This window comes from Lepidochelys olivacea (genome assembly GCF_965140295.1).
Source record: "Lepidochelys olivacea isolate rLepOli2 genome assembly, chromosome: 1".
NCBI classification, from domain to species: domain Eukaryota; kingdom Metazoa; phylum Chordata; order Testudines; family Cheloniidae; genus Lepidochelys; species Lepidochelys olivacea.
Window position 1 is genome coordinate 12892641 of NC_140411.1, and position 16880 is coordinate 12909520.

Here is a 16880-nt window from a genome sequence, read left to right on the forward strand (position 1 = left end):
AAATAATCAGCTCACTTCTCCGAGGTGCCTAAATCCAGACTTCAGAGCCTCCATTTGGGAGAATCGGAGTGCGGGTCCCTATGGATTAGATCAGCGTGTGACAGTGAGGTAAACTAGGAGATGTGGAAAGTCGCTGGAAAAAAAGCACGCCCTGAAAAACATGCCCATTGGACCTAACCTATCTCATCTCTTATTATTCAGTGTTCATATCATGGGAGTGCAAAGAGGCCAACCAAGATCGGTGCCCGATCACGCTAGGCACTACACAAACATAAATGAGCCAGCTACTTGGCTATTAGCCAAGATGGTCAAGGATGCAGTCCTGTGCTCTGGGTGTCCCTTAACCTCTGACTGCCAGAAGTTGCGACTGGATGACAAAGGATGGATCACTTGATAATTGCCCTGTTCTGTTCATTCTCTCTGAAGCACCTGGCATTAGCCACTGTTGGAAGACAGGATACTGGGCTAGATGGACCATTGGTCTGACCCAGTATGGCCGTTCTTTTGTTCTTACTCTTTCACAGTGGCGGTTCAGTAGTTAATGGAGAATCAATAGTCCTTTTATTTAAAATGTTGCCAAAACAAACTAATTATCTCCATGTTTACAGCTAGGAAATCTGGGTTATTCAATGCATCTTGCCTGCCAACCTGAACTGAGCCAACACATCAATTGCAACGAGAAGTCTAACAAGCAGGAGGGTAGTGCCACCTTGTGGCCACATTACATATGTTAGCGAAAGGAAGAAATGTCTAAGTTCATCTACGTGACAAGAGGAAGGTCCCAGCTATGATCTATGGGTGGAGAGCTGGCTGGGCCCATGGTGCTGTGATCTGTGGATGATGGAGAGTTGGATGGTGCCATGATTGTGGTTTTCCTTATTTACAGCTGTTTACCACACATTTCCCCCCCCCTTGATTTGACTTTTCCCTGTAAGGAACAGCTGCTGTTGCAGCAGCAGGCCCATTGTATATTTGTAAAGGGGGTGGGCAGGTGGTCCCTACGATGGTGAATGGCAGGAGGGGAAGTGAGGCCCATTCACTCATAAATGGGAAGAAAGACGGGGTCTGTACAGTTATGAATAGCAGAGATGCTCCATGATCTCTATCCTCATTAAGCTTGGGGTAGCACTCACCCCCTGACACCCCCTTCAGAGGGACACAGTGGTTCATGCTATGGAGAAAGTTTAAGATCCCATTCTAATCCAACTGCTCTGAATGCAGAAGGCTCTGCCAGATGTTTGTAATGCTTTGTCAAAGCTAGTTTTAAATCATGGTTGCGGGCTGGAAAGTAACACTAACAAGGGCAGAGGTCGGCCCTGTTTGCTGCATTTAGATGTGCAGTGATGTGCTTTCTAACTGGCAGCCCAAGCACACTAAACCTGCGATAGGAAAGGCAGGCTAGGGGCTACTTGGCTGTGCATCACTAAGGATGCAGATCCTGCAACCAGAACTTAGCGAACAATGCGGTGGAGGTGGGAACCAGAAGAAAATCTAGCTCCTTTTCCCCATGCCACGTTGGTTCTGCAGGCCAACACCTTATGTCACTCACTGAAGCACCCAGCAGCTGCTCCAACTGGGTATACCCAACACGCCGGGCTATTGAGGCAGTGGGGCCTGTTTTTACAGACACTTTTTTGAGGATTCCCTACATGCTGTACAACAAGCAAGGTCTAGTGCATAGGACACTGGACTGCAGGTCAAAAGGTAGAAGCCACCTCATTACTCTTGGAATACAGCTGTCATTCTGGATTCAATGGCAACCAAGAATTGGAACTCTCCCCATTATCACAGAAACTGAAACGTCGCCAGTTACAAACAACCTACCCAATATAGCATGTCCCCACAGCGGATTTTGCTTAGACTTCTACAGAGTCTGGCTGTCCAGCACAGGCAGGGAGAATGAGAAGATGTAGCCTGTAGCTGCTTGCTCTCTTAGAAAGAAAAGGAGTACTTGTGGCACCTTAGAGACTAACCAATTTATTTGAGCATAAGCTTTCGTGAGCTACAGCTCACTTCATTCATTGCTCTCTTAGGGGAGGGGTAATTCCAAATTGTCCTAGCAACACACGGGTGAGTGCACCAGACGACACAATAGCTCGAGTGGGTTTGCAGTGTGGCTTCCCACATCCAGCTGAGGCTGACCTGGGTGCTCATTTAATTCCGCAGTGAAGATACACCCTAAATTGCTGGCGAGTTACCAATGTGACTGGAGTGGCAGTGGGGCAAAGTTTGGATTCTCCTTGTGTTTAGTGCTACATCTTTATTGTTCTACAGTACTTACAGTGAGTAGTGCTGAAGAATTCTGTAGGATAACAGAACAGGCCAAGTGGTTTGAGCACAGGACTGAAATCACGAAATATAGACTCTACTCCCAGTTCTTCCACAGACTCATTCAGGGACCACATGTGAGTCGCTCAACCTCTGTGCCTCCCTTTCCCCTTCCTGTAAAATGGGGTTAACTCTTCCCAACCTGAACTCAGTACTGTCTATAATGTTCTCAAGACCCTCAGAGAGACGGCGCAATGCAAGTGCATAGGGTGTTGAGAGAGACACAAGCCAACACACCACAGTACAGGTAACTTAACAGCCAGAGAGCCACATTTATTACTTTCAGATGTTTCTATACAGATGGGGATAACCAATCAGGGGAGTGGAAGAAAAGCACAAATTATGTGGAGAATTATTTCTCCCTTGATACATCCCTGTCACATTGGATCATGGATAGAGAAGGAAACTCAGAACATTTACAAACACAAGAGACTTCCATGAGTTACTAGAAAATAACTAAGTCTGACAAGTAATGAGAGTGATTTGAAGGCAGGCAAGACACACATCCATCCTCTTTAGGCAGTTAAAGAAAAGAAGCAAACATACCACAAGTGAATGGAAACAAGGGAGGTTTTTAAATGGAGGCTTTTCACAATGCTTTATTGTTTGTACACAAGAGTAATGGGACACTGAACAGGATACAAACAGAATGAAGCTCATACAAACTATAGGACACAGAGGGCATTCAGGAACTTCTCAGGAAGTTAGCAGATAGACACTGCCATTTTTTAAAAGGAAAAAGGTAAACGATAAGAGGTCACAAAGCTCTCCCCCCTCGCCCCCCCAGCTAGAACTGAATGTAACTTGATTAGCTCCCAAGTCTGAGCTCCAATGGCTATACACCCAATAAGGCTTGTTCCAAATAGTCAAAAGGCCAAGCACCTACCACCCTCCTGCAGGCTCATACAGGCTTGCAGGCCTGGGTGCTAGACGTGCAGTGTAAACCATCCGGAGGAACAATGAACAAACCAGACCAGGGCAGACCATACAGCCAGGAGAAAGAGGCAGACGTGTGCACAGTCGAGGGACAACGGGCAGCACAAACTGGCAATTGCTGCTCATCAGCAGGGCACCAGGCTTTGGGACTATACCAGGGCCAAAAAAATCATTTAAAGGGGCAGTACCGTACCTAACGCACTCATGGTAGGTTTGTGAAGTGAGATTTATTTCGGCCTTATGTGAGGGTCTACGGCCAGATTTTCAGGGGCTCAGTTCCCACTGAGAACAGTGTTTGCAGCTGGATGCTGAACATTTGTGAAAATCTGGCCTCTGGAGCTTCACACTATTTTTAAGTGAACCTAAAAGTGGCAATGGAGCAGAGCGAAGCTCTCTGTGCTGGATGGCCCCACTAGTCAGCACAAACACTTGTTACTTCCTTTTCCACCATGCACCTGCTCTGTGAAATCCACACAGAACTTCCCTGGTTCAGTGACGATAGCCCTGAACGTGAGATCACAAACACCACTGTCCCACTGCAACTCATCCAAGCCACAGCCGTTGTGATGTCACAGGATGATGCATTCCCAGAACGTCTTCATTGAACCAGAAAGTACCAAGTCACAACGTAGGTTTGTACTGAATTTCTGCCGAGCACAGCACAATCACCTGGCTGGCCTGGAGACGGAAGCTGTCTAGTCCCCGAATGGATATGGCATATGGAGTAATGCAAGCGCAAGTCTCCCCCCTGCCCTTGAGCGATCTTTCGGAGGCAAGAGGGTAGGTCATTCTGCAATGCCCCAGTTCAAGTCTTAGCCCAGTACTGACACAGTATCAACAAGGGAGCCAACTTGCTATGTGATACAGAGAAGTTTTTTAAGAACAGGTGCAAGACCACAAACGTTTCACAGCCAGCAGACAGGAACTTTGTCACCACTACTATTGGCTCCATTGGGCAATTGAGTAGGGTCTGTGCTCCCACCACTGAGCTATCCACTTATTCCCCTGCTTTTTACCCAGCTGGTGTATTCTGATAAACACGACTAGCTTCAGGGATTCTACTCCTCAATACTAATGACAGGTCACAACCTTAATGTAATGCTGTAGGGTTTGGGATTTTTACTGGAGGGGTCTTATTATTCAGAACAGTTGCTTCCATTTAGGGTGGACAAAATATTTAGTTGGCTTTGGTCTAATCTCCAGCCCACTGCGGTTTTGAAAGTGTGTGAGACAAGGCCAGGTTGAGAGGAAAAGGAAAAAAGACAAGCCTTAAAAGAAAATCCAGCTCCAGACAACAGCCCAAGTCAGCAAGCGTGTTAATGTAAAGAGACAGCCCTTTGATTTTCAGCTGCGCACTCCTCCAGACTACAGTGTTCCCTAACACCAGACTAGTGTAACTTCCATTAAGATAGAAGTATGTGTAAATGAGCAGCATGCAGCTCTATTCCCAGGAACAAAGCAGGGCTGCACATTCCTGGAATACCAGAGAGGTTTGGGTTTTTAACAAACAAAACTTCTGTGGTCCTCAAGGCTCCTATATTTGGTTCAGATAACCCTGGGCTTTTAGCAAGACTACTCCTGCATTAAGTCCGATTTAAAAAACCCCCAACCTTAAATAAACCAGACTCTCAAATAAACAAATTGTGTCTTGTGTTAGTTAAGACACGAGATTTTTTCCATGGTTAAAGGCTCCATTGATCCTTAATCTAATGCAACCTGAACAGAGGCAAGAGAGATCTCTAAATAGTTAAGGATGCAATATAGAAATGGTACCCCTTTTCATTAATGTCCCCTTCCTCCCCTGTAATGTTTGCCTTTTACACAGGGGCATTAAAAATGTCACTAAGAAAATGCTGCAGGTGTGTTAGACTCACAAAGGTTGATGTAGTTCAACCAAAGTAGTCACCCCTGCACACAATTTTCTCCCCTGCCCTTTGAATCTGCTTTTCACAAACCTAAAGCTAGTTGGATCCTTGCAAAGAACATCCATTCTCTGCTACAAGCCAGGACTTGGAGAGCTTGGCGTAAAACATAGCCACACCAGAAGAGGTTGTGAAATATTTATTTTTCATAAAACAAGGTCATAGTTGCCAAGGTGTAACAACCAAAAAACATTTCCAGGGAGCCAATGGCACAGTGCATGGAAATGTAGCCCCTCACCCCCCTTGTGGTGTGATAGCAAAGGCTGAAATAGAAGGTATTTTACTCTTTGTGGGGCCATCTGATAAACCAGTTCCCTTCTCTAGAAAGGGAGAGGACAGCAGAAGAGGTGAACATGGGGCGCTATCTAATGTAGTAACCCACAGGAGATTTAAGCACATGACAGAATTTGTCTCTAAGTAGACTATTCACATGCTTGAAATTAAACAACGAGGGCCTTGGTTAACGCTGCATTACCACTGCTTTGGTTCCCGCCCCTACAAACAGTTTGACAACCAGAGTAATCTGAAAAGGGTCAAGAACCTTGCAAGACTGCCAAGATATGCAGTGGGGGAAGTGGAGTTTTTTGTTGGGTTTTCCAATTATAAACTGACTTTTCAATTATCGGAAGCCATTAAACTAATCAGCAGACAAACTGGAATGGACTTAGTCCAGGTTCCATATTGGTCAGTGAGCAGAATCACATGGTGAAGCAATGCCAGATTGTGACTGATAGGGAGGGCTATACAAGGAGCCAAAAATCGCTTGTTTAGTACCTCAGCATCAGTTGCCTAAGTGTCGCATTGGACACAGAACTCACCTGGAATTGCAAATTCTCATTTCTAATCCAGCGGTTTCAGACTCTGGTGGTGGTGCGGGTAAAATATGCAGCCAGGCCACAGCTGAAAAGTCCACCACTGAGGGCTTGTCTACACAACCGCGCGGGGTCGATCTAAGATACACAACTTCAGCTAAGGGAATAATGTCACTGAAGTCGACGTACTTAAATCTACTTCCTGCGGTGTCTTCACTGCGGTAAGTCGATGGCTGACGCTCTCCCGTCAACTCCGCTTGCACTTTTCGTTCTGGTAGAGTACCAGAGTCAACGGGAGAGTGCTCAGCCGTCGATTTATCACGTCTAGACTAGACGCGATAAATCAACCCTCGCTGGATCGATCGCAGTCCGCCAATCCGGTGGGTAGTGTAGACAAGCCCTTAATGTGTGTGTGAATCAGATAGAAGAGAACAATAGTTCTCCCTCATGGTAAACATTATGCTTGACTGGGCTTTACCTGCTATTTGTGCCATTTCCCCCTCATCCCTACCAGCACAGCACAAACGTAAAGGATTTACTAGGACTGTCATAGGATACACCCGCCACCATTACATCTCCAAGACCAGGCGAGTAACAGAGCTGTGCTTCAACTAGCAGAGTCACATCATCACTTGGCATGAAACGGTCAAAGAATAAAGCCTCATTTTTATTAGTTCAAGAACATCAGGATATTGTTGCAAATAGCTCCAAGTGCAACTGTTCTATTGCTCCCGTGGGGGATTTCATAGGAGGTGAAAAGGATCTAACAAATTATCCCGGGCTGGCCTGTGCCCTGAAGAAACTCTCTCTCATAGTAACCGCATTAATAAAAGACCTGAACATGATCAGTGCTAAACATCGAATACAGAACAGTGACTTTCCCACAATACACTGAGCAGGGCCTCACATGGCAAGCATGGCAAGCAACTGCTTAGGCCAGGGTCAGACTGCTGGTGGGATTTCCCCCCAAGTCCCTATCTCTCCCTACTGCTGGCTAGCTCAGCATTCCATCCACTGCCCGGTCTGTCTACTTGCCTCCTAAAAACTGCCTGAGGTGCCAATCTCCACTCACTTGTGTGCGGTGACAAGAGGTGCAGAACCAGGTAGGCAGAAACTCCACAAGCAGAGAATAGCCACTGGCCTGTTTCTGACAGATCATGATGTTACTGGTGATATTGTGGTTTCCCCTTTAAATGTAGAGCCCCAGGCCACTGAGTGCCTGCCATAGAGTGAAGTGCTGAGGCCGGAGACCCCAGGAGTGAACTTGTCAAGGAAGCAGCAGGACCCCGCACAGGAGCTCATGGTCCCATTTTCCCAGTCCTGCCCTTAGTGGAACTGGAAGGGAAGGTAATTCATAGTGCAGTCGGTTCTCTCCCCCACAATTTACAGGCCCTAAAAATCATGCAGCCAGCCCTGGGGAGACGAAAAACTCAAAAGAAGCCGGTTCCTCAGGCTTTAAAAAAAAGCAAAAGCTCTTGTGGGGCCTTTCCCATATAGTTCCACGAAGAAATCCTGACGCCTTCAGATTTGCTGCAATGCCCCTTGGGGAATCCGATCTGCCTGAAGTCCCTTAGTGATTGTGTCCAACAAAGCCTGAGGATTCGCAGAGATAAGAGAGATGTTCTACTACTCGGGGTTTCAGGCTGTCTTTCCTTGCGGCAGCGGAGAGGAGCCCATGTCCAAGAGACCGACGAGCTTCACAAGGACTCCGATACGAGCTGTCTGCTGGCAAGGAAATTCCTAGAAACCAGCTCTACAGGACTGATCTCCTGCCAATTTCTTGTCATTGCTGAACTGGGTAGATGAGAAGGATATGGATACATCACAGTGGCCTCTGGTGCAGTTTATTTACAATGGAACTCAGTGCTGGAGAACATCAGGATATTAACAAGCAGGAAACACACTGGCAGGGGAGAGAAGAATATCACCGTACATTAAATCTCAAGGATCCTCCGTAAAATTCAAATCCACACCACCCAAGGTAACTCGCTAATGCTAATGAAGCTGAAACTTAAAGGATCTAAAATGTAGGTTAAGTCTTCATGGGCAATATCCCAGTTAGGTGCATGCAGATAGAATAGCAATTCTAGATACACAGCTCTCACTATTACTAGTTTTATCCTGCTCTCTATGGCTTAAAGCAGCAGACTGCAGTAGGTACAACAAACTGCCCATCCCTCAGATGCACCTCTCTTGAAGCCGCTGTCAAGTACAACCAGGATAGCAGCATCAGCAAGCTAATGCCTTATAATCTTCAGCAATAACTTGCCAAAGCCTGCTACAGGCTCAGACGCAGCATAATGTTGCCCTGGCGACTTCTCCCGCTTCCATTGCTTTAAAACATACCCAACACCCTGTACCCTTTCCTCAGGCTTCCGATTCATATTGTTAATCGTTCTACACTCCTCCCGCCTTTCACCCTGAAGAGCCTGGGATGGGTTCACCCGCTCATCGATACCACTTCCCCTAAAAACACAGTCACTTCGGGGATGGAACATGTTAACTTTTGTGGCCTCGTAACTCTGAACCAAAGTTTTTCTTCATTAAATCTTCAGGAGGAATTTTGGGACAGAGGAATTATTGCCCATGACATGTGGGTTAACCTGCCTTTTCTTACAGATCTGTAATGACAGGTGGCCAGAACAACACTGTTTCACACCTCATCTGAATGTTGTCCCTTCAGCAGCTCAATGCCCCCTCCCAACAGGTCAGTATTGCCTGTTGTAAATACGATTAGGAGATACTGGGAGTCAACATGCAGCAGCCTGCAGAGTTCATTCACCTTCAGTGTTTCTTCTACGTTATCTCGGCTCATCAACCGCACTGCCAGGAGAAGTTCATTATGATGGGAGACTACTTTAGATATTGTGGGTGACACAGCCGTGAGATTTGAGAAGCAAAGTATGCAGCTTTAAGCTTTAAATGTATGTTCTTGCTAATGTTTCTTAGCAGGAGGAAACATGCTGGAAATTGCATTTTTCCATGACAGAGATCCAGATTACAAGAACAGCCATAGCGATTCTTAGAAATTGGAAGATCTTCTCCACCACATTATGCAGGTCATTCTTGGGTCCTAAACTATTTACAGTGACTGGGTCTGTTTAACAAAATTCAATGCAATTGCTAGTTTTGCCCCATCAGGGACAAGGATTTCCACCACAAAGAAATAAATCAGCTAGGTCAGGCCCACGTCTTCTCCTCCCTCCAAGTCTGAGTGTTTTATTATCACAATTAGTAAGTTCAAATATGAGACGTTTAGAGACGGTGACAGCTTTACACACTGAACATGAAACACAATACTGCCTGTGATCTAGGCTGCATACTGACATGCTGCTTTTAATGTTACATTAAAGCTCCAAGTTGATCCTTACTTCCCTTTCCACCCAACCACTTGTTATACTCATCTCTCCCCACCCTGGATGCACACAAGGAATGCAAGGCTTCCCGCAGGGGTCAGGAAGAGAATCATGCAGCCCGAGGACTCAGAGATCCTTACCACTGAAATCCACCAATTGGTTCTGTAAACCGGTGACGGATCAAGAAAGTTGCAACAGCTTCAGCAACCTGAAGGGAGGTAGGGGGGAAGGAATCAGAGTTTAAAGGGACACAGTCAACTTGAAGCCTGGTCAGTTTCAAAATTTAAAGTAGTTCAAAGTACTACATCTTCCTCCCATTATTTTAAACTGTTCCCCCACCCTCCCACCTCTGTATGAAACATCTCACAAAAGGGATAAATGTCTATATACTACCAAGGACCCAGTGAAACCGACCATGCATCAAGTGCACAACTGAAAAAAAAAAATGTTTTTTTCACCATCTTCTTCAATTACAGTAATTTAGGCATGTACTATAGTAGGTAAAAAAGAGACAATTGTGATTTAAGTTGGTGTCCCTTTAAGGATTAGCTCAGAGCAGCAAATTACTTGTATCACGCTTTACAAATAACTTTTCTTCCAAACATCTCATGAAGATAGGTAAAAATATCCCCATTTTACAAGGGTGAGGCACAGAGTGGTTAAGTGACTCAAAGCCACACAAACAGTCAATAGTAGAGCCGAGATAAGAACTCCGATGTTCATTTCCAGACGTGCTCAGTCCACACCACCATTCTATTTACTGGCACACTAGCGTGAGTGAAATACTAAAGTGTCACTGTTTGTCAGTACATAAACTGCTACAGTAATGTTTATACGACGTTTTCTAAATTTTAAACTACTTAGTTTTAATAAGACATTATCCCTCTACGAAAGCAGCCACCTGCACTGAAGGCTGGAGGGGGAAGGGAAAAGCTGAGCTAACCCAAGAGAAGTTAAGGATGGAAAATCCCATGCTGCATTTTAAGTACTGTATCATTGAGTCAGTTATACACCACCACTGGCCCCCGACACAGGTAAAGCTGTAATGCAGGTGGGACCTGTCTCCCCACAAGCAGACTAAAGTCTTGGCCAGTCAGGCTCTCAAGGCAGCTTCACGGATATGATTTAGTCCCATCTGCTCCATCAGTAACCAGGTCTCCTTATAGGTGTGGTGCACGTAAGGCCTATGAGGTTTGCCCTCGGTTTTGTATTAGCGATGGACCCATTTTGCATGTAACTCGTAAACGGACTGCTACCAAAGCTTTGCGGCTCACCTTGTCTGGAGCATCTTCGTGGACTGCATGGCCACACTGAGGGAGGACTTGCATCTGGAACTTTCCTGCAGACCAAACAGTCATTGCAGCTACTTTTAGAGTGAACGTATCCCTCCCTGGCAATGACTCAGGCATGTGTTACATGCAACCGCAGAAGCCAACCCCTATAAAGGCTAAAGGCAGGGACCGAACTTAAGGTGCAAAAATATTCTGCGCTTTTATGGGCATTTCTACTAGAGATCTCAAACTCTTTACAAGTTAGCCCCACTGTCGTATCTAGCAGATGAGGACTCAAGAAGCTATGTTTGACACCAGATGTCAAACAGCAGCATATGGAGAACACAAAGCTTCTGCAGGAGGCAAGAACCTGCCTTCTTACTTGTGCAGGAGCTCTGAATTAACTACAACCATGTTCACTCACTATCTTCTTAATCCTTAATTCCCAAGAGCTTTGTATTAAATGCTATCCCATCTTTGTGACATGAATGTAGCTGTCAAACCTACCACACCAGGACCTTTATCCAATCATCCATTTTCCCTTCCAATATCCAATTTCCAAAGAAAACAGTGATGGGGATTGGACGGGGAAAGATGCTAATGTAACTGTCAAGCATTATTAGAGGTGGTTGTCCTGGGACCAGCACGGCTACATTATACAGACAAGGGGTGAGGGAATATTGTTTATTGGACCAACTTCTGTTGGAGAGAGACAAGCTTTCGTGCTTACACAGAACTCTTCTTCAGGTCATAAGCTCGGAAGCTGGTCCAGTAAAAGATATTACCTCCCCTGCCATGTCTCTCAAGCATTAGTAGAAGTCTGCCAGCACCAGAAAGAGAGATGGTTTCAGGTGGCACCAGGTGGTGCAACTAGGCACAATGGGATGGAATTAAAAGAAAACAGACTGAAAATCAGGAAAAGCTTCCTAATGGCAAAACTGAAAATCACAGAATGATCCCCACGAGACATGACAAAGCCCCATCACTTGAATATTTAATACCAGACTGAACAAAAGCAATATCACAGCCCTGCATCAGCACCAGGGTGATTGGCAAGATCTAATAACTCCTCTAGCTTCCATTACAGAGAATCATAGACAAGGGATCACACTGTTACTCTGGGGATTAACTACATTTTTTAATGCTGGTTTGTCTCAATACAGATTGCCCTGGCCAGGACCATTTCAGCCTTCTTCTCCAGCTCTCTTTCACTCTCTGCAACATAAACTATCCCCTGAAAGAGCATTATAGCTAGCAGTATTAAATATTTACCTTGCATCTGTCCAATTGTTAGATCTTTATCCAGCCTGTCAACACCTGGAATAAAGCAAACGGATGTGTTGGGGAGAAGCCAGGGAGAGCGCGTCTAGTCAGGTCCTGCTAAGACTTTGCAAAAGATGTTTGGTGTGAAAAAATGGAATAGAAACAGCATCTCGACACTCACTAGACTGTTTCCCTGCTGCACATCAGGAGCATACAGCGACAGGAGAGGATCGCTGCCAAAAACTTGAAGGAACATTCATCCATCCATCTTCCCAGACATCTTTAAATGGCACTCAACTATGGGAGACTCAGTGTTCCCTATCACAGGGGACTGGAGGGTGATAGGGATTGGTCTTGGAATACTGATCCTTTCACCTTCAGGTCACGAGTTCAAATCCAGCCCAGGACTGCAGTAATTAAGTGATTACTCCCGTGGGTTGGCTTGGGTCTCAGTCCTGTTCCTAGCAGAACATTAGCTCAATTCTACAACTGCAACACCTGCCAGACAGCTGAGGCACAGTATCACAATACGCATATCTAATCCCACAATTCCCATGTGCATGTTGCAGAGAGACTAAAATGACTTGCCCAGTCTCTCAAAGTACATAGAAGGGCCAGGATAGAATCCAGACCAGTATCTTAGCCACAGTTTTTCCCTTCCCTCCTCTAAAACACAGGCTGAATGTAATCAAAGTGAATGACAGCTCGAACTAAGGAGAAAAAGGAAACACCTACCCGCTAAAAGCAGCAGCTTTGGAGTAGAACAACTGAGGAAGAGGTTCGATAAGCCCCTGAACCACCCCTCCCAGTACTTTTCGGTTTTCGACAGTTCGATTCGCCATGTATACAGATGTTCTTTCTTCGTCTACAGGGGGGACAAAGAGCTCAGCATTAGTATTCAACTGAAACGAGCGTAGAATGAACCTCAGCAAAGCGCCACTTGGAAGACAAAGTAAAAGCACAGAGTCAAATGCGGATGCGACTAACGTCAGTTTGCCCCCCATGTGTTGCCCTAACTAGGCAACCTTGCTCACAAAGACCGGATCACCCTCTTAACCCTGAACGTGCTCGCTCCATGTCACAGTAAGTTAACGGGGCTGCACATGGTGTACCTGGGGCGTTGAGCAAGAGAGGCCTTCCATTTCCAGACTGTCAGTCTGCCCTCTTTCACCGGAACTAAAAATTCACGCAGAAAGACACCTGGACCTGTCCTTCCATGAAGCCTGGGCAAGACACAGTTTTGCAGCACCATGCACGAATAGCTTTACATGTGGGAATAAGACTGTTAGGTCATATGGTCTACACCACGCAGCAGAAACCGATGAGCCTTTATAATATGATGAAATAGAGTCAGGACCCAGCACATAGTGACTTACTGGACAAGAAAGTAGTTCCTTTCTAGACCATGTACAATGGCCACGTTCATGAACATCTAGAAACACTTTCAAGTGGTAACTCACAATGTAGCCAGCAGTCCAAGACCAAGGCCCAAACTCAGACCTGGAGCAAGCAATGAGGTCGCAGGAGTTACTCCTGTTTACACTGAGGCCCTGAATGAGAGCTGAACAATTGCTCACTGCTCCTTCTTTGGAGAACTTTTACATGTCCCATAGGCACCTAGCTCCATGGAAGCATCTCCTTTGCTGGCTGCATGGTTGCCTTCTTGCTCCCTATAGATCGCCAGATACCCTAGAGAGGAAGAGGCTAGTGAAGACATTAGTTCCAGCAGAACACAGTGAAAACTCCCCACCTCTGTATCATCTTCCTTCTTCCTTTTGTTAACAGATCCTCTTCCTTCATAGTCTTCTTCCTCTTCCTCCTCCTCCTCCTCAATAATCCCTTCTACTATAGCTTTAGGGACCTCAGGACTAGCAGCATCTTCACACCTGGTAAAATAGGACTGGAAATTGATTCCTTTTCCATTGTGAAAAGCAACATCTTAACGATTCTAGGAGAGACCACCTGCACCTAAAAGGATAGAATTGGCTTTCTCAGAGAGACTGGCTGATCTGAGGCTCTACCACATCAAGGAGAAAGAAAGGAAGTGTCCAGGTCAAATGAGCAAAATTAGTTTTTTTTATGACAATACTGGAATATAAACAATAGAAACACCTGATGCTGCTGGCAAGCATCATGTGTTGTATAGGATTACGGTGCAATACACAGATTACTTTCATCACCACTCAACTCCACCACCTTTGGAGTGTAATGGACAGCTATTTAACAGTGCACAGCAGCAGGAGGACAGCAAGTGAAAAATACCATATTCAGTTGAATTGTCAGGAGGAATTTAGGGGCCAAATTTCTGAAGGCACATCCAGCTAGTCTACTGGTGTGAGCAAATCTTTGCATGGGCCATTGCACACCCATTGTTTTGCGCTCTATCATTTGCATGTACAAATGGCTTTTGCACAGTAAAAAAAAAAGTATCCTTGATGGGTAATTACATTCTACCCTAGTGAAATTTTGACTGACATTCCTAACCATAGGAACGTGGATGGTTGTAAATGGTTTAGTACTACTTTCCTCACCCTCTGTGGTCAGCCTTGGCAGGTAAGTTCAAGGAGGACCGGATATCTGCTAGAAGATGGATTTGATTTTTTTTTAAAGTACACTTATGCTCTGTTACCGATTTGGGATCTTAAAACATTTAAGAAGGTTTTAGAAAACAAAACCTACTGTTTGATTTGGCCAACCATAGAAACTCTGGCTGATTCGAGATTTCTTATCTGTCCACTTTTTAAACTAGAAAAAAAAAAAAAGGGAAAAGGGGGAATCAAAATGGTCAAACATCAAGGGTCAATTGCATACATTAATCTAGTATCATTCAATATTTAATAGGTCCAGTAATAATAGGAGCACTCCCAAGTTCACCCTGTGAGCACTCATCTCGAATACAGAGATGTGGCATACAAACACTGGAGTTCCCAGCATGCTATGATTATCGAGATGTTTATATGGCTCTCACATCACTGTGATCGAGCATCTCATAAACATTAATGACTATCTTCACAATGCCCTTGCAGGGCAGTGAAGTATAATGCCCACTCTGAAGATGGGAGAATTGCATTGGTAGTCAGAAACAGAACTCAGGCCTCTGGTGCGCCAATCCAATGCCTTAACCACAAGACCATCCTTCTTCCAAGATCAATTGCAGAATTAACAGTACAATGAAGATTTCTGAAGAGTATACAAACTTGCACATTACCTCCACTCAATTGCATTCTCAATTGACTTGAACGTTTTGGGACGACCCCGTAAGAAATTCTGCATGCTGTTCAACGCGTCCATGGCTGTGCCTAAAAACAAACGTTTTGACTTAAATGAACCCAACATCTGACAACATCCTTGCACCAGTTCTCAAAGGTCTTGGCATATGACAGTGTGAACTATGTGAGGGAGAGAACTGAGGCAAATTTCATGATATAAGATAAGTTGATTAACAGAGTTATAGTCATGAACTATACACAGCTGCTCCAAACCAGCTTTCACACAGTTTTTCCAAAAAACTGGTTTCCAGGTCTGCAACTCTAAGTTCTTTGCTTCCCGCATCCACGTTAACAGCTCTTACAGGTATTCTATCATTACAATAAATCTATCAGCAAAACCTCCGGTAGCTGTAACAGTATCAGGGCTTGTATAGTTTTGTACACTGCTGCCATTAGAGGGTGAACAGGTCTGATATTTTAGGCAGAGAGCAGTGGTGACACTATATGGTTCAGTAAGACACTCCCCAGCAATCGTGGTCCTCGTTATAAGAATGGGTGGTGCACAGCAATCATGATAAACAAAATCAAATGGAAAATTCCAAAACAAAAGGCTAAGGTGATGCTAACTATGCCATACAATAGCTGGCATAAGAGAAGAGAAAGCTTCATACGGTTAACACAACTGAGAAAGACCTCCCAGGCCCAACAAAGTTAATAGGGAAGGAGAGAGGAAGACAGAACATAACAGATGATACTGTCCAAGGAGATAACAAAAACAACAACAACTTACCTTCCACGACATCAATCATGCAAAGACCCAATAAACTGGGTACCAAATTGGATGCTGCTGTGTGCACTGCAATAGCCCCACCCATACTGTGCCCAATCAGCATGATTGGAGGTGGGAGGTCCCCGTACATAGCTTCAACCACGTTTCCAACATCTCTGGTAAAGGAAGAGAGACAGGTTGGCATTCTTTCCCAATGTGTTTCTGAAGCAGATTTGTAAAAACACACCAGCAGGGGAATTGAAAAATTCAATATGAAAAACTTACACTGAACCCTCTGCTTTTATTTCCTACTCTTCCCTAATACGGAGTTTCTTTGCACATTTGCCTTTTAAGTTAGATCATCTGCCCCAATGGTAATAGATATGGAAGTCTAGTCTCTTATCAATGGCCAGGGATTCATGAAAGCCCTCAAAGCACATGCTTAACATTAAACAAGTGCTTTCCTGAATCAGGGATATAAGGATGTAATTCCCATTTCTGTTAACAGGAGATGCTGTCTAAAGTGGGAGACTAGACCACCCCGCCCCAGGTCTGTGGAGCACAAAACAAACTACAGGCGAGGTGAGGAAACTAATCAATTCTCCTGCTTTCTCAGCCCTAATCATTGAGAACCTAAACAAACACCAGCCACCAGGATTGCAAGAGGTTGGGCATATAGAACAGAAGCAAAACGTGTTCTCTCTCTCTCTCTGTGGAAGATAAGCTCTTTGGGGCAGGGACCCTATGAACCAGTATGAAGCCAAAGTACCAAGCATATTGTTATATTCAGGTTCTTATAACACTTGTCACTGCAGTATCTGAGCACCTTTTGGAAAGAGCATAGTAAATAGTTTAAGGGACACAAATAAAAAAATGCATACAGGCTTTCTTGGCTGTAACAAAAATTTTGAAGGAGAAGGTAGTTAAGGACACTGAAGTCAATGGTAAATGGGACAAAATACAACATGGTTTTACAAAAGGTAGATCGTGCCAAACCAACCTGATCTCCTTCTT

General features: G+C 44.9%; 1 protein-coding gene across 1 annotated transcript in view; it reads right to left on the reverse strand.

The window, feature by feature from the left end:
* Window positions 1-2570: 2570 nt before the first annotated feature.
* The window catches only part of PPME1 (protein phosphatase methylesterase 1), a 53338-nt gene continuing 39028 nt past the window's right edge, over window positions 2571-16880 (reverse strand). Inside the window, exons 6-14 of the mRNA XM_084611356.1 lie at window positions 15888-16042; window positions 15097-15187; window positions 14568-14633; window positions 13639-13774; window positions 12624-12753; window positions 11898-11942; window positions 10629-10693; window positions 9495-9562; window positions 2571-7901 (exon numbers count right to left, since the gene is read on the reverse strand). Of these exons, the coding sequence (XP_084467482.1) occupies window positions 7883-7901; window positions 9495-9562; window positions 10629-10693; window positions 11898-11942; window positions 12624-12753; window positions 13639-13774; window positions 14568-14633; window positions 15097-15187; window positions 15888-16042 (775 nt within the window). The 3' untranslated portion in view covers window positions 2571-7882. The remainder of the gene's footprint in view (window positions 7902-9494; window positions 9563-10628; window positions 10694-11897; window positions 11943-12623; window positions 12754-13638; window positions 13775-14567; window positions 14634-15096; window positions 15188-15887; window positions 16043-16880) is intronic.